This window comes from Mastomys coucha, unplaced genomic scaffold, assembly GCF_008632895.1.
Source record: "Mastomys coucha isolate ucsf_1 unplaced genomic scaffold, UCSF_Mcou_1 pScaffold22, whole genome shotgun sequence".
In the NCBI taxonomy this organism is placed as follows: Eukaryota; Metazoa; Chordata; class Mammalia; order Rodentia; family Muridae; genus Mastomys; species Mastomys coucha.
The window spans coordinates 133710250-133734953 of NW_022196905.1; the positions used below are offsets into that span (position 1 = coordinate 133710250).

Here is a 24704-nt window from a genome sequence, read left to right on the forward strand (position 1 = left end):
AGAAATCTGCCTGCCTCTGCCTCCCAAGTGCTGGGATTAAAGGCGTGCACCACCACCGCCCAGCTTTATTTGCTTTTATGTTTAGTATTTGTCGTTATTTTTCCAGAATTTCATACATGAGTACTATACTTACATCATTCTCACCCCACACACTCTGGCTCCAGCTCCTCCCGTCACACTCCCCTGTAAATTCATGACCTTTCTTTATTACTGTCGCACATACTCACGCAGATACACAAGTATGTATCTATAAATATATCCTGCTGGGTTCATTTAGTGTAACTTGTATGTCCATGTGTTTAGCGATGACCGCTTAGGGACTGAATAACTTCTTAGGGAGCTCACCCGTGGAGACAGATTCTCAGGTAACCTGGGGTGGCTTCTAACTTGCTAAGTAGCCAAGGGTAGCCTTGAGCCTCTGCCGGGATGTCCTGCCTCCACCTCCTGAGAGCTGTTGGGATTACAGGGCTGCACCACGTTTGGCTTGTGCAGTGATGGGGATGGAACCCAGGGCTTTGTGCACTCTAAGCAAGCACTCTATACCCACACCAGACGGTGTCCACTAAATAGAATTGTGCTTCTCAACTGAGCACTGACAACCTCATACACAGCCAACCCAGGTGGCTCTTGCCCATAATCCCATCAACAGGAACGCTAACACAAGAGACTGAAACAACAAAATGAACAGTCAGGCAGTAAGATAAGAGCATGCCCACAGGAGGGCTATTAAGTTAAACACTTATAGCAGGGCTGCCACTCAAAGAGCGCCTCCCCTCGCCAGTCCTCCTGCTGGGTACCCTGTGTAGTTACTCCATCATAGGTTCCCAGACACATGCACCACAACCCTTGTGCTGGAATCTCCTGGAGAGATGAAGTGCAGCGAGACTCACAGTGATGCCCACAGCACATTCCTAAGACCCCAATCTAGAAATTGGCCAAAGGTCCAAACATTAGCAAACAGATGTGTGGGGACTATGCAGAGCAGGCACCGGCAGCCACTAAGGACAATTACAGAGGACAGTGCAGCCAGGGAACAGAAAAGAGACAAGACTTCCCACAGCAAGGCCCAGAGGAACCCACACAGCCTGGTGTAGAGAGCAATGAATCAGAATCAGCTTCTGACCACTGTCTAGCCACTCCCCTAAGACAAGCGATGTGGTTCCAGGCACTGTTATGAAGACTAGCACCACTCACCCCAAAGATGTAGGGACAAAACTCAGGCCGGACAGTCACATCTTAGCATGGCTGGGAGGGACTGGGGCAGACTCCAGGCCATAAAGTTCCCATGTCCTTCTGGGTGGCTTCCTAAGAAAGCACAGGCTGAATGCCCACATGATGTATGTGACTTTCTAAGGGGCCACAGCCCAGCAACCAAGCCAGCAGCCCTGATGGCTTCCATGCAGCCTGAGTCCCATCGGGGAGGACCCACCATGGATGAGAAAGATGCCCCTGGGACCTGTGTGCCACTGGATGGATGACTGTACACATAATCTTTGTGGTGTACACACACACATGTGAGTTCCACCTTCATCGTGTGTAATAAAGTTTGCTACCTGCGGCTGCCCTGCTGTGTCTAAGGTTTTCCCTGACTTTTAAGTCTTTAAATGGCAGAAGAAACAAACTCAGCTGCAACCCCTCAAGCCCATTGCACTCGTGACTGCAAAGCAAGTACTTTACTATCATTCTAGCCTAACCACAGCAAATTCTCAAAAGACAGAACAAAACAGAATGAATGAATAAACAACAAAAACTGTCTATGCATCCAGCCTGACTGGTCCTGGTGTGGGACAATCTGGCCCGTTCTCCACATCTGACCTACTGCCACCAGCCTTCGCCAGTTGAGAGAGACAAAGAGGCATCATCAGAAACACAGCCCCCCTCCTGGCTTGCCCCAGCTCAAACAGGTGCCAGGCAAGCCAGTGTGGCCCAGCCCAGGGTCCAATCAGCCCTTCCAAGTACAAGCACTTCCTATAGCTTCATCTGCAGCTCTTTGCTGTAAGACATCTAGAAGAACTAAGGCAGAGATTGGGGCCTAGGCTCCAGGAATGGCTTCCTTCAGCAGACAAGGACAAGATGCCTGTGGTCCAGGGCATCACTAAGAGTAGGGAATTACTGTGAACTCCCACTGAGGCCCACAAATCTGCTGCCTGTGGGAATCCAGGAAGAGGGAGGCAGTGGGGCCAGGGCCTTCTCAGACCAGCAGCCAGGAAAGAGGAACTAATCTGGTGGGGTGTTTGAACTCTCCCTATGCAGGGATATCACAAACTACCCACTCATCCAGGGCCTCAGAGTCAGGGCACCATGCAAGCAGGGACTCGGGCAAGGCACCCACACACTCCAGGCCTCAGCACCAGGACACAGAGAGCCATCGTCTAAGCAGGCAGCAGCTCCACAGGGCTCAGAGCCCCAAGTGGAGCTTGGGTTCCATGGAAACCGCTCCCCAAGGGGCAATGAAGTTCCCAGCACTTGGGGACACTTGGGCGGTCCTGGCGCAGGCACAGAGCGCTGAGCTGTGGGAAATGGCTGTGCAGGCCCTGGGAGCTCCCCACACGGACACTTCTGGGAGGACAATGGAGTGGCCCAAGTATGGACAAAGGCCTCTTCCCTGCTGCAGAGTCCAGAAGTTCACAGAGCCACAAGGCAACAGGACTGGGCAAGCATAGTACTTCTCCATGAGTTCCCAGGTGCTGGGATTGCCAACAGCAGGCCTGGCTACCCATCCTTCTTGAATGCTTAGGCTTGGCTCTCCCTATTTTTCCTCTTTAAAAAAAAAATATGTCTGACACATCCTTCCGACAATTTCCCATGAGAGCCAAAGGAAGAAATGTTTTTGTCCACAGAGATCAGCATTCTTAAGCAAAGAGGCCTCATTCTGTATGCAAGACTGGCTTCCAGAAACATGAGAAGGGGACCTAAGGACCTGAGTCCCCAAGCTACAGTCCTAAGTCACAGTGGCCACAGAGAAAAGGCTGCCTGCCAGCCAGGGACCGCACCCTAGTCTCCTCTCCTGCTTCCATTCAGCAGGAGTGTGGCTGCCGACCTCTGTTGGCCAGTCTCCTACTGCCCAGGCCACCAGAACATCACTGGCTCGGAGGAAGGCCAGTGTGCCCAGGCCTCATGGAAGAGTCCAGAGCTCCTGCCTCCCACACCTGTAGCCAGAAAAGCAAAGATAGCCTATGGCTCCCCTGCAAACTCCAGGTTCTCAATCAGACCAAAATGTAGCGTAAGAAAAATTTGAATAAAACAGGCCTGAATTGCTTCCTGCTTTCTGTACAGAGAGAGAGAAAGAGAGAGAGAGAGAGAGAGAGAGAGAGAGAGAGAGAGAGAAAGGCTGGAAGGAGGGAGGGAGGGAAGGAAGGAGGGAAGGAAGAAGGGAAGAAAGGAGGGGAAGAGGGAGGGAAGGAGGGAGGGAGGGAGAGATGAAGGACATTGCACAAGCAGCCCATCTCGAACATCATGTTCCCTGCAAATGTGTGGACAACCAGAGGAGGGCTGTGCAGCTGAGCTGTTGCTTAGCATGGGCAAGGCCCTGGGTTCCAACCCCAGCATGGTGGAATAGAAAATGCCTTGCTAGGAGACCACACACCTATAATCCCAGCACTCAGGAGGAGGCAGTGGGTTTGCAAACTTGAGACTTTCTGAACTACATAACAAGTGAACAAAAAGTCTCACAAGGCCCAGCCACAGTATCATGTGTGCGTCTGCACGGGGTTTATTTATTAATAAATAATAAATCTGGAATATTAGTATCTGGTGGTGTCTGGAGGGCTGTGAGCAGCTGATATTAAAGGTGACTCACTGCCAATGAAAGACTTTAATACCTAGAACTTCAAAGGTAACAAAAAGATTTTAAATGTTAAGATGTAAATGAATCTGTTGCCACCGATATGGCTCAGCAGCTAAAGGAGCTTGCTGTCAAGCCTTATGAGCTGAGTTCAATCCCACACTGGTGGAAGGAGAGAACTGAATGCCATGAGTTGTCCTCTGACTTTAACACACACACCATGAAGGTGTACACATGCATACATAAATAAATGTAAAAAAAATTTTATAGGGGGCTGGAGAGATGGCTCAGCGGGTAAGAGTACTGACTGCTCTTCCGAAGGTCATGAGTTCAAATCCCAGCAACCACATGGTGGCTCACAACCATCTGTAATGAGATCTGATGCCCTCTTCTGGTGTGTCTGAAGACAGCAACAGTGCACTTAGACATAATAATAAATAAATCTTTAAAAAAATTTTTTTTTTACATTTAAATGTATCTGCATACTGCATACACATGGCAAGTACATGTTTTTTTTGTTTTTTGTTTTTGTTTTGTTTTTTCTTTTGTTGTTTTTCTCTGTATAGTCCTGGCTGTCCTGGAACTCACTCTGTAGACCAGGCTGGCCTCAAACTCAGAAATCCACCTGCCTCTGCCTCCCAAGTGCTGGGATTAAAGGCGTGCACCACCACCTCCCAGCTTGGCAGATACATGTTAAATAGGGTGAAAAACAAACCCAAACAATAGCTAGCATTGTTCATACTCTCTCTCAGTGAGTATTAAAAGCTATCATTTGGGCCAGTAAGATGGCTCAGGGGTAAAGGTGATTGCTACCAAGTCTGGTAACCTCTGAGTTTGATCCCTGGAACCCACAGTGTGGAAGGAGGGACCTGACTCCCTCTAGACATCTACCAACCTCCAGACCAGTACCATGAGGTACAAGGAGACATACACGAGTAAATAAACATGAGCAAATTTTTTTTCATAAAGCATGAAGGATTTTGTTTGTTTACTGGTCCTTGGTTCAAAGGCAGGGCCTCCCACGTGCTAGGCAATGCTCCGCCACTGAGCCATGGCCTGGCCCCTAGACTTGAGTTTTTAGACATAGGTTCCTGGGCCACACCCCAGGCACACATCAAAGAGAGAAGCTTCCAGAAAATATACTTAGAAGGCTCTAGATTCCAGACTCCCCAGTCGGCCAGGCTGGTCTATTACAGTCCACAGTAAGCATGGGTACCCACGCAGCACCCATGTCCCTGTCTCATAACCATTTCAGGAAGCATCAAGCATGCCGTGTGAGATGCTCCTAGAAAAGTCACTTACCATGGGGCTGGCTGTCTCCCTGCCTGGCCTGGCTTCAGATGTCCTCGGCGCTTCCTCTGCCCGTGTGATCTTCTGCTTTTTACTCTCCTTTCCTGCCCCTTCGAGACCTTTTCTCTTATGTTTTGCCATCCTGGAAGAGATGATGCAGGCTGATCAACGGTAGGGAGGAAGAGGCCTTGTACCACAAAGTGCTGTGTTGCTAGAGTACAGAGGGTGCTTTCTCCTTGTAACACAAACGGAGCTTTAAAGAAAATGAGCTAACCAGGACAAGGGCCACTGATAAATGCTTCCTCTACAACCAGGAGGACTTGAGCCCCAGAATCCATGGAGGAAAAAGAAGTCAGGTGTGACAATGCCCACCTGCAAAGCCAGGGAAGGGAGTGTGGAGACAGAAGCATCTCTCGAGCTCACTGGCCAGCCAGCCTAGCAGAACTGGCGAGCTCTAGGGTTAGTGAGAGACTATGTCTCAAAAAATAAGATGGAGAACGATAGATACTTGATGGTTCTCTCACCTGCAAACACATGTACTCACATGTGTAGGTACAAACATGTGTGCACATGCATGAACACACACATACACCAAACATATAACATTAAAAGAAGATCAAAGCATAGGCCACTGTGGATCCAGCCATGGCCACTGTCTTCCAAGAATTCCCTTTTAACATGGATATCTAAATTTTTCTTTTTCTTTGATTTTAAAACAGGGTTTTACTAAATGACTCAGGCTGGCTTCTTGAGCTCACTCTGCAGCCCAAGTGGGATTTGAACTTGTGAGTCTACAGCCTCCACTAGGGATGGCAGGCCTGGGCCACAATACCTGAGGCTATACTTCTAACTCAACAGCAATACTGGATGGGAAGATTGAGAGCAATAGCCAGCCGGGCAGTGGTGACACATGCCTTTAATCCCAGCACCTGGGCAGCAGAGGTAGGCAGATTTCTGAGTTCGAGGCAGGCCTGGTCTACAGAGTGAGTTCCAGGACAGCCAGTACTATACAGAGAAACCCTGTTTGGGGGTGGTGGGGGAAGTAAAGGAAAGGAAAAAAGAGCAATGGACAGACACAGTGGCACACTCTTTTAATCCTAGCACTTGGGAGGATGAGACAGGCAGATCTCTGAAAGTTCTCTGGAAGATCTGGGTTAGCCTGGTTCTCATAGGAAGTTCCAGGACAGCAAGTATTGTAGAGAGATCCTGTCTCAAAAAAACAAAAAAAAAGATTAAGCGCAACACCATCTTTATTGACTGTCAACAGGTTTCAAAGTAGAAATCTGCCTATTCCTTAATTAGTATATATTAGGGAGCAGTTTCACCTTTTCCAAATGTAGGCTAAGTCACATCCCTATGCAGGCTATGACCGGTATTATGCCCCATCACAGGAGAGGCTGAAAGACCCTCAGGTGTTCTTCGAGCTGGTGCAGAGCCCAAGACATTCATAAGGAGTGAATGAAGCTAGAGGTACTGAGACAAATCCAATCCTATGGTCTACCTCTTCACACAGCAGGAAAAACAAAAGCCCATGAATGTAAAACCAACCATCGTGCAAGGCAAGGATGGTGGCATGTGCCCCTGGAAGGCTGAGGCAGGAGGATTGTCACTAGCTCCAGGCCATCCTAAACTACGAGCCTGCCTCTCTGTACACAGTGGCACACATCTGTAATCCCAGCACTCAGGAGGCAGAAGTAGGAGGAGCACCAGCCTGGAACTTGAAAGTGAGAACTTTAAAAAACAAAACAAAAGGTTGATTATAAGGCTGAAGATCAACTTAACGGTTAGAAAGAAAGGTCACCAATTCAATCCCTAGAACAAAAAAGAAAAGGAAAGGAAAAGAAGAAGAAAAGAGGAGGATCAGCATAGTGGGAAGGATGGGAGACATCTAGATGCCGTGAACACCCAGAGAATAAATCTGCAGTCATATAACCCTCGTGTGTGAGGCAGCATCATCAGGGCAGCCCAGTCCCATTGGAGCAGTCACTGACAATGGCACACAGAAATAAATATTATACTATTCTAAATCAGAAAACTCCAAGCTCTTTCTATTTTTTTTTTTTTAACTAAGCCTTCTCCATTAAAAAAAGAAGAATATTTGAAGCCAGAGGCTACAAGTTTCAATTAGCAATGTAATAAGAAATCTTAAGAGAAGGAGAGAATGTTGACACTGGAAATAGGGGTGGTGACGCCAGCCAATTACCTCATTAAAGAAATAGGGAAAGTTCAGCAAATATTTACCCACTGCTTAGGAGAGAAGTGAGGCCTTCGCTCACCCTGAAAGTTAGCATTAAAAAGTTAATCAGGAAGTCTATTTGTGAAAAAAAGAAGAAAAAGATGGTTCTACGTTACAAGGTTTTAAAAGACAGCAACTCGAAACTGAGGCAATGAGTGTTTGTTCTAGGGAGCGTCTGCATTTGTGGCCGAGTGCTTCTCAACAGGGTACCACAACAAATCAAAGAGCAATCTATCCACCAACAGCTGGAGGAGCACTGAAGAGCCACGGGAGGGAGTAAATATGAACCTCAGAACTAATGCAGGGTGGACCAAGCCCCACATGTAAAAGAATCCAAACCTAATACACTCCTGTTTTAAAAAACAGGGTCTCACACTATAAACCAGGCTGACTTTGAACTCACAGAGATCTACCTGCTTCTGCATCCTGAGAGTCGGAATTTATGGGCATGCAAAGTAGGATTTAACAGGCCAGCCTAAGACTGCTTGCTAGAATTTCCAGGGATGAACCTTCATGGTTCTGGAGAACACTGTGATCTCTCAGATAGAACACCAATAACTAGATAGTCAAAGGAAAATTAAGCTGGACTATCTCATAACTAAAAACTTCTGTCCTTGGGTTGGAGAGAGGCTCAGTGGTCACAAGCTTTTGCAGAAGACCCAAATTCAGTTTCCAGCACCCATATGAAGCAGCTCAAAATCTGCTGTAACTCCTGCTCCAGATCCAACTTCTGGACACACACATACACACTTAAAAATAGAATATAAAGGTGCTCAGATGGCTCAGAGGTTAAGAGTACTTACTATCTTGCAAAGGACCTGGGTTCAGTTCCCAGCATCCATACAGTGGCTTATAGCTGCTACCTGGAACTCTCCTATCTCTACCCCGAATCTCATCATAGGAGAGTCAAGATTACATATCAACATGACTGCATCCAGCTTTTTATGTAAGCCCCGGGGATCGAACTCAGGTCACCAAGCTTGTGCAGCAAGTGCTTTTACCTACTAGAATTCCAGTTTTAGGAGATCTGATGCCTCTTCTGACCTCCATGGGATCCTACGTACACATGTGTATACACACATACACTCAGTTTTACACACATACACACACACACACACACACACACACACACACTAAATTAACAATTTTAAAAAATAAATGAAAATAATAAAACAAGATTTAAAAGCTTCTCACAGTGAACATTGCTAGCAAGAAAGTAAAGACAACTGAGAGTAATTAGTGCTTGTCTCATACACTGCATGCATGAAATATGCATTCAAAGCCTGAGGAGAACTCTTTGTTTTTCAAAATGTGATTTCTTCACAACCGTGGCTATTCTGAACTCCCGCTGTACACCACGCTAGTCTCAAACTCACAGAGAGCCACTTGCCTTTGCCTCCAAGGATTAAAGGCCTACATCGCCACCACCACAGAAAAACTCTGGAAATTACACAATAAAAGAATTTGGGTGCCAGGTGTGGTGGTGCACACCTTTAATCCCAGAGCTCCAGAGGCAGAAACAGGAGGACCTCTGTGAGTTCGAGGACAGCCTGGTCTACAAAGGGAGTCTAGGACAGCCAGGGCTTGTTATACAGAGAAACTTTCTCTCAAAAAGCAAAACAAAAACCAAACAAAAGAATTGGTGGGGGAGAGGGAGAGAACAATATGGTTCAGCAAGTAAAAGCACTTACCACTGAGCCTGACAACCTGAGTTCCATCCCAGCATAGCCTAACTGGTGAGTTCCAGGCCACTGTCACAAAATACAAGGTAGATGGCTTCTAGGGATCACCTAAGGCTGACCTCTGGCATACACACACACACACACACACACACACACACACACACACTGCAAATCCTAGAATGGGCAAAAGTCTTGAACAAACACTGAAGAACATGAAAAGATGCCCAACTTCACTAGTCCTTTAGGAAATGAAATCCAGAGGCACTGACAGCTTCACACAGCAACAAAAGAAGAAGACAGAAGGCTAGGAGTTCTCAGTGGATAAAAGCACTTGCCAAACATGCTTGATAATATGAGTTCGATTCCTGGGACTTACATAAAAAGCTGGATGCAGTGTGTGAATCTGTCATCTCGCCTCTCCTATGGTGACCTGGGAGGCAGAGACAGAGGTGTAAGCCCAGTACACAGTGAAGCCAGAAAGACTATGCCTCAACAAGCTCAAAAAAGGAAACAGACTCCCTAAGGTTACCTCCATGGTACATAAGACCATTAATAAGACACCTTCTACAGTTGAAAACCTGGGCTCACTAGAGCTAGATCTGGGATTCCTATTTGGTCCTCTGTTTTGGCCCAGAGCCTTAAGTGACACCAATACATAAAAGGAACCCAAAGAACCTTTCTGCGTTTTTTTTTGAAACTGAGTCTCATTTGGAAGACAAGACTGGACCAGAGATAGCAGCAATTTTTTTCAGACCCAGCCTCCAGGATACTGAGACCATAGCTATGTACTACCACACCCAACTTGAAAGGATAGATACATGGAAGGACTGTTGGAGGCAGATAAGTGGATGGGTGGGTAGGTGGATGAAGGATGTGGATGAATGGATGGGTGGGTGGCTGGCTGCCTGGGTAAATAGGTGGGTGGACAGATGGATAATTGGGTAGAGGAGTGGATGGATGTTTAAGTAGACAGAGGGTTGGGTGAATGGCTAAGTGGTCGGATGTATCCATAGGGGTGAATGGGTAGGTGGGTGGCTGAATGGATCTCTGGAGATCCACGTGGAGAGCTAGGCAGAGGCGCACAGCCGGGCCCAGGACGCCATCTCCCCGGGCGGCTGCGACAAGCCCCCGTCACCTCCCCCCACCCCTCCAGCACCCGTGGACCACGCACCTACAGCTCTCACTCTCGCACACCTCTGCCACGCGCCTCCACCACCAACCCAGCAGGTTCCGCGCCGTCCCGCCCTCAGAAGATCGGCGCTATCCATTAGACCGGGCCTGTGTCCGTCTTCCAGCCAGCCAATGGCCGCCGCATGGGAGGGCGTAGCCCTGGCGCAGGATACTGGCGTCATCCCTCTGAGCTGAGAGCGCAGGCAGTTGCCAGGACAACTCCCGGTGGCGTGGGCATGTGAGGCCGAATTCTGGCAGCTGATGCTGTGCTGGGAAGGGCAGATGGAACACTGCTCAGAGAATTCCAGCATGGTAAAGCTAGTAAGTCCGAGGGGTGCCGGGCTTGAAGGTGCATGCCTTTCGCCCCAGCCCTAGGAAAGCTGAGGCAGAAAAATTAGGAGTTCAAGGCTATTCTCCACTGTGTAGGGAGTTCAAAGCCAGACTAAATTGACAACGGACCCTGTTGTAGCCTATAATCCCAGCACCAAAGATATGGAGACAGGAGGATCAGAAACTTGGGGTCTGGGCTGGTGAGATGGCTCAGCGGGTAAGAACACTGACTGCTCTTCCAAAGGTCCTGAGTTCGAATCCCAGCAACCACATGGTGGCTCACAACCATCCATAATGAGATCTGATGCCCTCTTCTGGAGTGTCTGAAAACAGCTACTGTGTACTTACATATAATAAATAAATAAATCTTTAAAAAAAGAAGAAAGAAAAGGAACTCGAGGTCTTCTTGAGATTCATAAAGGCCAGTGAGATGGCTCCGACGGTAAAAGTGTTTATTGTAAAGCTTGATAACGTTAGTTTGATGTCCGGGATCCATAAATCAGAAGAAAACCCAATTCTCACAAGTTAGTTGTCTTCTGACCTCCAAATAAATATGTACATTACACATACACACACACACACACACACACAGTAGTGAAGAAGTAATGTAAAGGGCCTAGCATAGCTGTCACTGGCCATGTAACAGGGCCCTAGACCTTAGTAGGCCTCCAGACCTTAGTGCATTGACTCCATGTTGGAAGTACCATTGAGGCTGTAAAACTTAGCACATAGACAGCACCACCTGCGAAAACTAAAACAAGGGCCTAATCCATCACAGTCCATACAGTTCTGGGAAAGTCTCAGCACGTACTAACCTTGCTTTCTAGCTTCTGGCTAACTGTTCTTTTAAGCTGTACATCAACTCAGAACATGGTTTTAGTGCTTAAAAACTCACCCTGAGCCTGGCGGTGGTGGCGCACGCCTTTAATCCCAGCACTTGGGAGGCAGAGGCAGGGGGATTTCTGAGTTTGAGGCCAGCCTGGTCTACAGAGTGAGTTCCAGGACAGCCAGGGCTACACAGAGAAATCCTGTCTTGGAAAAACAAAACAGTCGCGAGCCAGCTAATAAATTTAAGCCAATTCTATTGGCTTAAACCATGTCTGAGCAGTCTTCTCTCATGAGTACCCCACAACGGACCTTAATTCCAGCATTGGGGCAGAGGCAAGTGGATCTCCACAAGTGTGAAGGCAGCCTGATTTACATGGTGAGTTCCAGGCTATCCAAGGCTACACAGCGGGTGGGGGTGATGTAATCAGAGCTAAAGTCCTTGCCAATTCTCTGGATTCCCTTCTTAGCACCACAAATAATAATAAAATAGGGCTGGAGAGATGGGCTCAAAGGTTAAGAGTGCTAACTGCTCTTCCAGAGGTTTTAAGTTCAAATCCCAGCAACCACATGGTGGCTCACAACCGTCTGTAATGGGATCTGATGCCCTCTTCTGGTGTGTCTGAAGACAGCTACAGTGTACTCATATATAATAATTAAAATCTTTAAAAATTAATAATAATAATATAATGTCATAGTAGTTGTAGTAGTAGTAGTTTTTACACTTTATTTGGGCCTGGTAGTGTAGGGATATATAATGTCTTAGGAAATTAAAAAGAAGAAAGAAAGAAAGAGAGAGAGAGAGAGAAAGAAAAGAAAAGAAAAGAAAAGAAAAAAAAAGAAAAAGAAAGGGGAGAGGGGACTAGTGATGCAGTTCAGCAGGTGAAGTGCTTGCTGAGTTCCATCACCAGAACTCACATGAAATAAATAAATAAATAAATAAATAAATAAATAAATAAATAAAGCCAAGGCTGTTGCCAATGCTGTAATCACAGCACTGGGGAGGAGGGGGATCCTGGAGGCTCAGCACAGAGAGAGGAAGGAAGAGAGGGAGGAGGGACAGCACTGGGGAGGAGGGGGATCCTGGAGGCTCAGTACAGAGAGAGAGAGGAAGAGAGGGAGGAGGGGGATCCTGGAGGCTCAGTACAGAGAGAGAAAGGAAGAGAGGGAGGAGGGGGATCCTGGAGGCTCAGTACAGAGAGAGGAAGGAAGAGACAGAGGAAGGAGGGCAATATCAGTTCTGTTCTGTGGGAACTCGATGGTACTTTAGCTGTGCAATCTGGTGAGGACAATGAACAGAAGTGGGCAGGGGAATAAAGAATAAATCCTGCACAGTTAGCCCAATGGTTAGGCTATCTTTCCCAATGGATTAGTTGATTCTAGAAGAAACTGCCAAAAAGCTGGGAATGTGAAAGAGATTCTGACAGATTTGGAGGACCAGATTCCAACACTGGTTCTTTGAGTTTGAGCCTAGAGAGCTACCATATAGGAGACAACCTGAAACAGAGGTAGGGCCGCCTTTGCAGGGGCTGTATGATATACACCTAAGATTTACATCCCTTTCAGAAACTGTGTTCTAGGGTCTATTGCTGATAATGCTAGCCAACTGATAGGAAACAGTCAATTCCTTGAGAGGCAGAACAGAGAGAGGGGAGATTATCAAGCCATGAGAAAAGACAGGGACTCCCTCACCTGAGTTTTGTTGAAGCCTCTAACAGGCTGAGAATCAAGAATCAAATGCTCAGCTGGCATATGCTGTGAAGGTGGCCAACACGGAGATAACAATCCTTCTGTATGAATAAACATTATCTTAAAATAGCCACGGATCAGGCTTGAGCTGGAGTGTGTATGACCAAGAGTGGAGCCCATTCTCCTAGACAGTTTCTGGGAATCTCAAATAAGACAGTTAACTCCCTTGACCGTGAACGTTCCCCAACATCCTGTATCCCTCAGAGCTGGAGCTTTGTTTTGTCACTTGTCGTTCTGTCAGATGCCACTCAGGACCCATCCTGTGGGTTTCTTTTTGGTTCCTTAGCAACCCTCAGAGCAGTGGTTCTCAACCTGTGGGTCAAAACCCCATGGGGTAAAGTAATTATTTCACAGGTGTCACCTAAGATCATTGAAAACATGGATAGTTACAGTTCATATCAGTAGCAAAATTACAGTTAAGAAAGTAGAAACAACAATGATTTTATGGTTTGGGGTTAGTCAGCACCACACAAGGATACAAAAGACCCGCCTGTCTCTTCCTCCCTCCCAAGTGCTGGGATTAAAGGCTAGTGCCACCACCGCCTGGCCTAACTCTGTCTCAGTGGTGTGGACAGATCAATAAGCTGATCTGTCAGCTGTGCCAACGGGTGTGTGCAGACACTTGCAGCTCATCAGCTATAATTTAGGGGCTGCCACTTAGTAGGTTAGACTACACACAGTCAGCCATATGAGCCATCAGGAAGCTATACATACTTCTAAGTGTCTATGGAGGGCACCAGTTTCATCTTTAAACCCTCTTCATTTGTGTTTTTATGGTTTTATTAGCATATATTAATTATATTAATTGTACTGGCTGGTTTTGTGTGTCAACTTGACACAGGCTGGAGTTATCACAGAGAAGGGAGCTTCAGTTGGGGAAATGCCTCCATGAGACCCAGCTGTGGGACATTTTCTCAATTAGTGATCAAGGGGGTAGGGCCCCTTGTGGGTGGTGCCATCCCTGGGCTGGAAGTCTTGGGTTCTATAAGAGAGCAAGCTGAGCAAGCCAGGGAAAGAAAGCCAGCAAGGAACATCTCTCCATGGCCTCTGTGTCAGCTCCTGCTTCCTGACCTGCTTGAGTTCCAGTCCTGACTTCCTCTGGTGATCAACAGCAATGTAGAAGTAAGCTAAATAAACCCTTTCCTCCCCAACTTGTTTCTTGGTCATGATGTTTGTGCAGGAATAGAAACCCTGACTAAGACAATAATGAATCTCACTAAGCCATTTTCACACATGTATGTAATGTCTTCACCCCTCTACCCTTTCTTGTCCTCTCTCCATTCCTGTTGACTCTCTTTCTCTTCCCAACTCTTTCCCACTTTCTTTTTTCTCTGATATGGGGTTTCTCTGTGTAGCCCTGACTATCCTGGAACTCACTCTGAAGAAACAGACTGGCCTTGAGCTCACAGAGATCCACCTCCCTCTGCCTCTGCCTCTGCCTCTGGTGTGCTGGGATTAAAAGTGTGTGCCACCACTGCCTGCCCCAACTCTTTCCTTTTCAATTTAAATGTATATGTAAATTGATCTCAGGGCCTCTTACATGCTAGGTGAGCACTCTACCAAGTTATTTCACCAGCCCAGCCAGGTACCCCAACACCAATCATTTTACAGTTCAGTCTTCTACCTACTGACTCTATACCCATTTGAGGCCTTCTGAACTTTCTTTTCTGTTCTACTTGGCTGTCTTTCATATTTATGTGTGTTGTGTTTGTGTTGTATGTGTTGTGTGTGTGTGTATATATGGTGGGGGGAGTGTGTAGTGCATGTGTGTGTGTGTGCATGTGTGTGTGTATGTGTGTGGTGTATGCGGACAAGTATATGGTGTGCATGTGTGTGTAGGCAAGTGTGTATTATGAATGTGTTTGTGTGTGCCCAGGTGTGTGTGTGGTGTGTGTGTAGTGTGTGAGCGTGTGTGGTGGGCATGTGCTGTATATTTGTATGTGTTCGTGCGTGTGTGCGCACATGTATGGAGGCCAGAGGTCTTCATCTGGTGTTCTCCTCTTATCATTTGCCAAGTTACTTTTTGAGACACCGTCTTTCACTGAACCCAGAGTTTACAGATTCAAGGCTGGCTCACCAGTGAGCTCCAGCCATCTTCCTGTTTCTGTCTCTCCAGTGCTAGAATTATATAGGAGAACCATCAGGCTTGTCATTAAAAAAAAACCAACCAAACAAAACATGGATCCTGGGAATGCAAACTCGGGTCCCCATCTCCATTCAGCAAGTGCCTTACCAACTGAGGCAGCTTCTGGCCCACGTTAGCTTTTAATCTGAATTTAAGCACTGACTTCCTTATATCCGGAAGCAAGCTTGCTGCTGAGATTTCTAACCAGGACCAGCCTCGCTGTGTAAATTAATTTAGGGAAAACAATGGACACTGTCAGGCTGTCGGATCATCCAAATACACTTTCCATCGATCCGTATCTGCTTCTTTTCTACTCCAGACACTAAGTATCCCAGGTTAGCCTCAAATTCATAATTTTCCTGCCTCAGCCTTCCCAGTGCTGTGAGGAGAGGCATATGTTGCCACACTCTGGTTCTTGATCTTAATCTCTGGAGTGGATGATATATGTGTCTCAGTTCCATGCCACAGAGGTCTTCTCTGGGCCTTACCAGGTTAAGTGTTCTTTTCTGGTGGAATAAATGGTGTTTTCTCTCCCATTCTACCTCCTGACTGCTGTTTGTGAGAATAAAAACTATTGATGGCTGGGTTGTTTTCTGTCCTACCAAATTACCACCTTCTCTAATTGTTTGGGGATGGAACTGACATTTATGATCTCAAGGAAATTCCACTTGCTCTGTTGATCTCTGTGTTCCTTTGTGTGAGCCTATTCGTGTTTGCACCTGTGTATACATGTGCGGTGATGCATATATGCTCATATGTGCATGCATGTGCAGAGGCCAGAGGTCAATGCTAGTTTACATCTGTCACTCCTACATTGGCTTCTTTTTTAGATGGTCTCACTGTGTAGCTCTGGCTAGTTCGGAACTTGCAATGCAGACCAGTCGAGCCTCAAATTCACAGAGACCCACCTGATCCTGCCTCTGCCTCCTGAGTGCTGAGATTAAAGGCAGGTGCCACTGTGACTAGCTTCAACTTATTCTTAGAGACATAGATTATATCTAAACCTGGAGTTCACTGACTCATGTAGGCTGGCATCGAGTCCAGGGGTCCTTTTGCCTCTGCTTCCCAGACCTAGGGTTATAGATGTGTGCCACCATATGGGATCTGGGGATCCAAACCAGGTCCCAACGCTTATACAGCAGACACTTCATCCACTGAGCTGTGTCCTCAGACCCCAAACTATCTGAGACTAACTCTCATTTCCCCCTTCCTCTGAGGCCATATTCCCTGAGCTCCATGTTGGCTTAGTACCACTTGCCCTTCTGTCTGTCTGTCCTCTGTCCCTCCCTTTCTCCTGACCTTTTGTGTGTCTGTCCTCTGTCTCTCCCTTTCTCCCCTCTCACCATTATTTACTATTACAATAGTTTATCTATCTGGGTATAGTGTCTCAGGCCCATCATCCCACACTATGGAGGCTGAGGCAGGAGCATGGAGAAATCTAGGTCAGACTAGATCACATAGTAAGTTCCTATCTCAAAAACACAAAAGCCAACCCATCTACCGTGACCACATTATTATTATTATTATTATTTTACTTTTAAAAAATTCCACTTTTGAGCTAGGTGTGGTGACACACATCTTTAATCCCAGCACTCATGAGTCTGATCAGAAGAATCTCTGAGTTTGAGGCTAGTCTGGACTATAGTGTGAGTTCCAGGACAGCCAGAGCTACATAGTGAGACCCTGTCTCAAAAAAATTTTTTTTCGCCACGCAGTGGTGGCTCATACCTTTAATCCCAGAACTTGGGAGGCAGAGGCAGGTAGATTTCTGAGTTCGAGGCCATCCTGGTCTACAGAGCGAGGTCCAGGACAGCCAGGAATACACAGAGAAACCCTGTCTCGAAAAACCAAACAACAATTTTTTTTTTCATTTTTGTTTATTTAGTTTTACGTTTTTCTGTTTACTACTTCATGTGTAATCAGGCCAGTGTCACAGCTTGAGTGTGGAGGTCAGAGGACAATTTGCAAGCTTTAATTCTCTCCTTCCAGGATGTGGGGCCTGGGGCTCAAACCCATCAGGCCTTATGGAGATGCATCTTTACCCAAGGACCCACCTTGTCAGTCCAGCAAATGTGTTTAAACTGACTTCATTATTCTTCTGAAAACTCTAAAAATAAAAATCACTGATGACCCTCCTCCAGGCTTGCAGCATAGCTAAATAAAGATGAGGAGATGTGTCTCACCTGTGGCCTTAGCTGCTGTACCGGCCATAGGCAGCACTGCTGATGCAGACAGATTACATCCTCCCAGCCACTTGCTAAGACTCTCCAGCCCAAACTCAAATGGAATAAGACAGGCTTTTCTTTCCTTTGTTCCCTCTACTTGTTTGTTTGTTTGTTGTTCTTGGGGTCCAGGGGTCACCTCACTAACCACATGAATACTGATCTCAGTTCGACAGGGAGAGTTTATTGAGCACACACCTAAGGACTGGTCATCCAGGGCCATGGTCCAGATTTGGGAACTGAACCATGACCCCAAGTTAAGATCCTACAGGGGTTTTAAGCCCAACATCCAGAAACATCTGTGCCACCTTATTCCACCAATCAGGATTTAGGGATAGGGGATTTTGGCAGCAACATGTCTTTGCTGTACACTTATCCTGCTCCCATTGGTTGTGGTATTCAACTGTGGCAGGGGACTTGGCTCGTCTGATATTTATGTCCTAACTTGCCATCCAGGATGTCAGTTACCCACATATGTGCCTCTTTCTGCCAAGTAGGATGCCAGTTCCCAGGGAGGTCTTGGGAAATTAAACTTTACTGGACCACTATTCAAAATGGAAGTCTTATTCCAAATGGTTTCTTATATTGGTGTAGGTGTCTTTCTTATATTGGGGTCCATCCCAGGGGCAGTTTATAAAAGCAAATACCATAAAAGCTTATCCATCGGTGCAGGAGGGTGGTTGGTTCCAATCCAAGCTTATGTGGGTAACTATACAAAACAGTTCTACTGACGTCTATCATGATTGGTTTCCAAGGGCACAGAGCATAACAGCATATGCAGTCAATCTTGGCATTGGAAAGTTTCCTAGTAACAGCAGAAACATGAGAACACTTCCTTATAATGGCAGGCTAGCCAGGCAGCAGTCACCTGGGCCTTCACCGTTGTCTGTATGCATGCGTGCAATATCTGTGTGTGGATGCCAGAAGACAGTGCACAGCTTCTCGGATCATCCAACTAGCAGCCATGCACTCCAGTCCGAGTGGTATGATTACAATTTTTTTTTTTTTTTTTTTTTTTTTTTTTTTTTTGGTTTTTCAAGACAAGGTTTTCTCTCTGTACCCCTGGCTGTACTGGAACTCACTCTGTAGACCAGGACTCGAACTTGGAAATCCGCCTGCCTCTGCCTCCCAAGTGCTGGGATTAAAGGTGTGTGCGCTACCACTGCCTGGCCATTACAAATTATTTTTTTTTTGATTTATTTATTTATTATATGTGAGTACACTGTAGCTGTCTTCAGACACAACAGAAGAGGGCGTCAGATCTCATTACGGGTGGTTATGAGCCACCATGTGGTTCCTGGGATTTGAACTCATGACCTTCTGAAGAACAGTTGGTGCTCTTCCCCGCTGAGCCATCTCACCAGCCCACAAATTATTTATTTATTTATTTTTGATATTTTCTTTATTTACATGTAACTTTCTCCATTCCCGGTTTCCCCTCCAAAAAACAAACAAAAACAAATCCCTGTTGCCTCCCACCTCCCCATGCTTGTCACCCCGCCCTCTCCTACTTTCTGGCCCTGGCATTCCCCTACACTGGGGCACAGAACCTTCACAAGGCCGAGGCCCTCTCCTCCTATTGCTGATCGAACCTGCAATCCTCTACTATACACATGCTGCCAGAACAATCAGACCCCTCCATGTGCAGTCCTTGGTTGGTGGTTGAGACCCTGGGAGCTCTGAGGGTACTACTTAGTTCATATTGTTGTTAGTCCTAAGGGGCTGCAAACCCCTCCATTGGTCCTTTCTCTAACTCCTTCACTGGGGACCCTGTATTCAGTTCGATGGATGGCTGTGAGCCTCTACATCTGTGTTAGACACAAATTATTTTTTTAATTACTGATTATGTGTACATGTGTACATATGCCTACCATGACACCTTTGTGGAGGTCAGAGGACAACTTGAAGGGATTGTGGGGTGGCTATATTTGGTTATCAACTTGACTATGTCTGAACTTAAACCCCCCACCCCCCCCACCCCCCACAAAACAGCCCAGCAGTGGTAGCACGGGTAAGTGGATCTCTGTGAGTTTCAGGACAGCCAGGGATACACAGAGAAACCCTGTCTCGAAAAACCAAAAACCAAAAACCAAACCAAACCAAAACAAAACCCAAACCAAACCAAACCAAAAACATAAATAAGGCACATCTGTGAAAGGATTTTAAACTGTGTAAGTATGTGGGTGTGATAGACCATGGGAAATGGCACTACTAATGGAGGTGTGGCCTTGTTGAAGGAAATGAGTCACTGTGTGGCGGGCTTTGAGGTCTCCTAGTGCTCAGCCTGCACCCAGTGAAGATGATACTCTCTTTCTGGCTGCCTTTGGCTCAAGATCTAGAACTCTCAGCAACTCCTCCAGCACCATGTCCGCCTGCACAATGTCATACTTTCCACCATAATGATGACAGACTAAGCCTCTGAACCTGTAAGCCAGCCCCAGTTAAACATTTGCCTTTATAAGAGTTGCCTTGGTCACGGTGTCTCCTCACAGCAATCAAACCCTAACTAAGACTGTGGGTGTCTGTGTGTGGTTATGTGCACATGAGTATAGGTGCTCACAGAGGCCAGAGGGGTCAGATTCCCTGAAGCTCAGTGTTAACTTCCTGACATGGGTGCTGGGAGTCAAACTTGGGTCTCTTGGAAAAGCAGTATGTGCTTTCAACTGCTGAGCCAGGGAAAGAAAACAAGCCACCCCTTATCTCGGATGAGAAAAGCAGCCAGGCTAGCTTCCCCTCTCACACTCCTCTCAAGACCTTGAAAAGGTGGGCCAGGGAGTGGCTCTTTAGTGGATAAAGTGCTTGCTGCCCAAGTGTGGGAACAGGAGTTCAGATCCCCAGGATCCAACTGAACAAGCTGGCAGGCATGGTGGCTGGTTGTAATCCCAGTGATCAGGAGGTAGAGACGGAGGAATGAATCTAGGACATCCTGGCTAGCCAGACTAGTTGAATCAATGAACTCTGGGTTCAACTGAGAAAGCCTGCCTCAATAAAGTAGAGAGTGATCAAGGAAGATGCCTTATATCAATGTCTAACCTATATGCACATGCACACACACATACACATATGCACACCACGCACACATATGTCCACACATACATATATACACACCACACTCATTCACATACATGTCCACACATACACATATGTACACCATACACAGACACATACAAACACACATATGCACATGTATATACTCACATATACACTTACACGCATATGCCCACACATATGCATACCACACACACACACAAAAGATACTAGTAAGCCAGAGAGGACATCAAAATCCCCCTTTTCAAGCTTGTATTTGGAAACGGAAGTCTAGCTCACCCACAGAGCCACTTCCCAGCCTCATTGTGGAGCTGAGGAACAGGTGAGATCCCGTGTTTGTCTGTAGCTATGGAAGTGAGGTGAGGGGCGGCTGCTCTGAGCCGGGCTTCAGGACACTATCCAGCTTAGGTCTTCAGTGCCTCACAGGGCCTGCGGCTCTGTCAACCTCCATCCCAATGAAGGCCTTTTGGTGACATCTTGTGAAAAGGACAGAAACTGCAGCTCATGCTCCAAATAGCAAGCCTGCTGTTCCCAGTCTCTCTCTGAAAGACAGCCAGGCTTTGAGCCTCACCCAAGGATGGACTAGATGTGACAGTGAAAGTCAGAAGAGGGATGACAGCAGCCAAGACATGGAGGATGCACCTTCCCAAAGCCAGGTCTCTGAGTTTAAGATGTCAAAGCAATTGGCGACATACCTGTCCCATTAGAGACAGGATGCCTTTAGTTAATGCAACAGCCCTTCTAGCTTATGTCAAGCATAGATCCAAAGCTGTCTCCACAAAAGCGAGGTCAATAGGCTTGACAGGTATGGTGACTCTTGCCTGGAATCCCAGAACTCCAGCCCAAGAAGGTTGAGGCAGTGGTGGCACATGCCTTTAATTCCAGAACTCAGCAGACAGATCTCTCTGAGTTCAAGGTCAGCCTGGTCTACAGAGCGAGTTCTAGGACAGTCAGGGCTACACAGAGATACCCTGTCTTGAAGTAAAACACACAATAAACCAAACCCAAGAATAACAACAACTAAAGAATAACAACAACTAAACAAAACAAGGGCTGGCGAGATGGCTCAGTAGGTAAGAGCACTGACTGCTCTTCCGAAGGTCCTGAGTCCAGATCCCAGCAACATGGTAGCTCACAACCATCTGTGATAAGATCTGGCGCCCTCTTCTGGTGTGTCTGAAGACAGTTACAGTGTATTATGCAGGAGCAAGCAGGGCGGGAGCAAGCAGAGGTCCTGAGTTCAATTCCCAGCAGCCACACGATGGCTCACGGCCATCTGTACAGCTACAGTGTACTCATACACATAAAATAAATAAAAATCTTAAAAAAAACCACATCTTTAAAACAAAACAAAACAAAACAAACCAGGTGGTGGTGGCACACGCCTTTAATCCCAGCACTTGGGAGGCAGAGGCAGGTGGATTTCTGAGTTCGAGGCCAGCCTGGTCTACAGAGTGAGTTCCAGGATAGCCAAGGCTACACAGAGAAACCCTGTCTCGAAAAACCAAACCAAACCAAACCAAACCAAAACGAAACACTCATAAAGCAGCTTCCAGGGCTGGAGAGATAGCTCCAAGGTTAAGAACACTTGCTGCTCTTCCAGGGACCTGGGTTCTGTTCTGAGCACCTAACATGGTAGCTCATACACACTGCCACATTCTGGGAGATATGATACTCTCTTCTGACCATCAAAGACAGCAGGCACACACAGGTGCACAGGCATACAGACCAGTGAAACATGCAGATACACACACACACACATACACACAGGCTGAATTTACACTCTGGAGGAGCAAGGGCTGTAGCTGACTGCAGTGACACACTTGAACAATCTGATGAACTACTACTGGGCTGTGCCCACTGATGCCCGTGCAGTCCAGTCAGCAGCAACAGGGACAGGGCTCCATTCTGTTATTTGTAGCAGCCTGAGGAATTTCTTTAAATCTTTTTTTTTTATTTCCATTTAAAAAAACCGAGTGTATGCTTTTTCAAAACAGGGCTCTTCCATGTAGCCATGGCTGTCCCAGAACTCGCTTTATAGACCAGGCTAGCCTTAAACTCACAAAGATCTGCCTGCCTTGGCTTCCCAAGTGTTGAGATTAAAGGCAAGCACCACCACTACCTGTATGTATGTATGTATGTATACACACACACACACATATTAGGTAAATGAGTGTTTTCTGCATGCGGTGCACCTTGGCATGCAGTGCCTACAGAGACCAAAAGAGGGCATCAGTTTCTCCAGAACTAGAATTTCAGATGGTTGCTAGCCACCATGTGGATGCTTGGAATTGAACCTGGAACCTCTAGAAGAGCAGGCAATGCGCAGCAGGAACAGAGCCATCTCTCCAGCCCCTAATTTCTTTAAATCCTTTAGGGACCTTGATTCGGGTAAAACAAAGTCTTTGGCTTCCATTCAGAAAGGTACCTCAGGGTGAGCCAATGAGAAGCAGAGTTTAAAGAATAGAAAGTGGGCTGCGGGCTGTAGCTCACTTGCCCAGCCCGGGTGAAGCCATGGGTTCCATCACCAGCACTTCATAAACTGAGCATAGTAAGGAGTGTCTGTAATCCTAGCATCTGGAAAGTGGAGACGGGAGGTTCAGGCCACCCTTGGGGCCAACCATGGATACTTCGGACATTATTTCAAAGGAAGGAACTGGGTGTGGTGCCTCACACCCTTCCTTATTCTTGGCCTTTAGGAGGAGAAGGTAGGCAGATCTCTGTGAACTCAGAGGCCATCGTGTCTATATAGAGTTCTATGCCAGCTATGGATAGTGAGACACTGTCCCAAAACAACAACCATAAAAACAAAAATGGAAGTCACCAAAATAAATAAGAAACTGCACAAGCGTGTGGGTATCAGCTTCTTAATTTTTAAAAGATTTATTATTTATTTTTATGTGTTTGGTTTGCATGAATATACCCATGTATGTGCTGGGTACCTACAGAAATAAGAGGGCATCAGGCCTCCGGGACTGGAGTTAACGGCAGTAGTGAGTTACCACCATGTTAGTACTGGGAATGGAACCTAGGTCCTCTCAACCTAAGCCAACTCTCCAGCCCATGGCTATTGGCTTCGTAAAGATCAGTGGTTAAGTGTCTTTTTTGTGGTGACTGTATGTAGGATTTTAGCAGCTTTTGGAACTTTGTTACTTAATATTGTTTTTTAGGGGACATCTCTTCCTCTATTCCTGCTTCTCTTTTCTGTAAGTAAAGTCATAGGGTGGCTCTAGAGGAAAATGGAAATATAATCTTATTTTTTAAGAATTACTTATTTTATGTATATGAGTATGCTGTTGCTGTCTTTAGACACACCCAAAGAGGGCACCAGATCACATTATAGATGTGAGCCACCATGTGGTTTATGGGAATTGAACTCAAGTCCTCTGGAAGGGCAGTCAGTGCTCTTAGCCACTGAGCCATCTCTCCAGCCCAGAAATTAAGACAGGGTTTATTGAGACAGGGTTTTTTGAGACAGGGTTTCTCTGTGTAGCCCTGGCTGTCCTGGAACTCACTCTGTAGACCAGGCTGGTCTCAAACTCAGAAATCTGCCTGCCTCTCCTCCCAAGTGCTAGGATTAAAAGTATGCACCACCACTGCCCAGCATGAATATAATCTTTTAAAAAAGATTTTTAAAAAATTTATGTATATATGTATACACATACCAATGGAGACCAGAGAGGGCATTAGATTCCTGGGTGCTGGGACCTCAATTCTGGTCCTCTGGAAGAGCGGCAGGCTGAGGAAAGACAGGCCTTAAGCAGTTCTTAACTGGGGGAACTCTTGCTTCTCAGCTTACCAGCTCTAGTCTAGTCTAGTCTGCAACTAGACTCCTGTGTAAGAGGCTCCTCTCCCTTTTCTTGTTCATAATTTTCTCCATTTTCACAGGCTCAGTCCCACTTCCCATCTGGGCCCCCCATGGCCACGTTGGAGCTCATTAAACAACACACAGGCTGTCAATGGACTTGCTCATCCTAGCACTGTTCATACATGATGCTGTATGCTTCCATACCTGGGGCAGGTGCAGAAACGGGACTTTACAACTTACTCAGTGGCTGGGCAGGGACCAAGACATCAAGACACGGCTTAACTACAAGTCTTACCTATGATCCTGTTATAGAAAAAGGGAGCAGAAATGGAAGGGGAATCCCCTGCACTTAGTGTTCCCCAAATGCCTCCACCACAAGACCCCAGCAGCTGACCGAGAATCTTACCACACTAGAGAGGGGAACTGCCAAGTCCT

At 46.6% G+C, this 24704-nt stretch overlaps 1 protein-coding gene across 2 annotated transcripts in view; it reads right to left on the reverse strand.

Moving 5' to 3' along the window:
• Positions 1–10468, reverse strand: part of CUNH7orf50 (chromosome unknown C7orf50 homolog) — a 101655-nt gene extending 91187 nt beyond the window's left edge. Inside the window, exons 1-2 of one of the 2 annotated variants that reach the window (XM_031338493.1) lie at positions 10164–10468; positions 5087–5216 (exon numbers count right to left, since the gene is read on the reverse strand). In XM_031338493.1, the coding sequence (XP_031194353.1) occupies positions 5087–5215 (129 nt within the window). In that variant the 5' untranslated portion in view covers position 5216; positions 10164–10468. Of the gene's footprint in view, positions 1–5086; positions 5217–9368; positions 9582–10163 lie in introns of those variants that run through there. The other variant, XM_031338491.1, reaches the window with a different exon arrangement.
• Positions 10469–24704: the final 14236 nt, after the last annotated feature.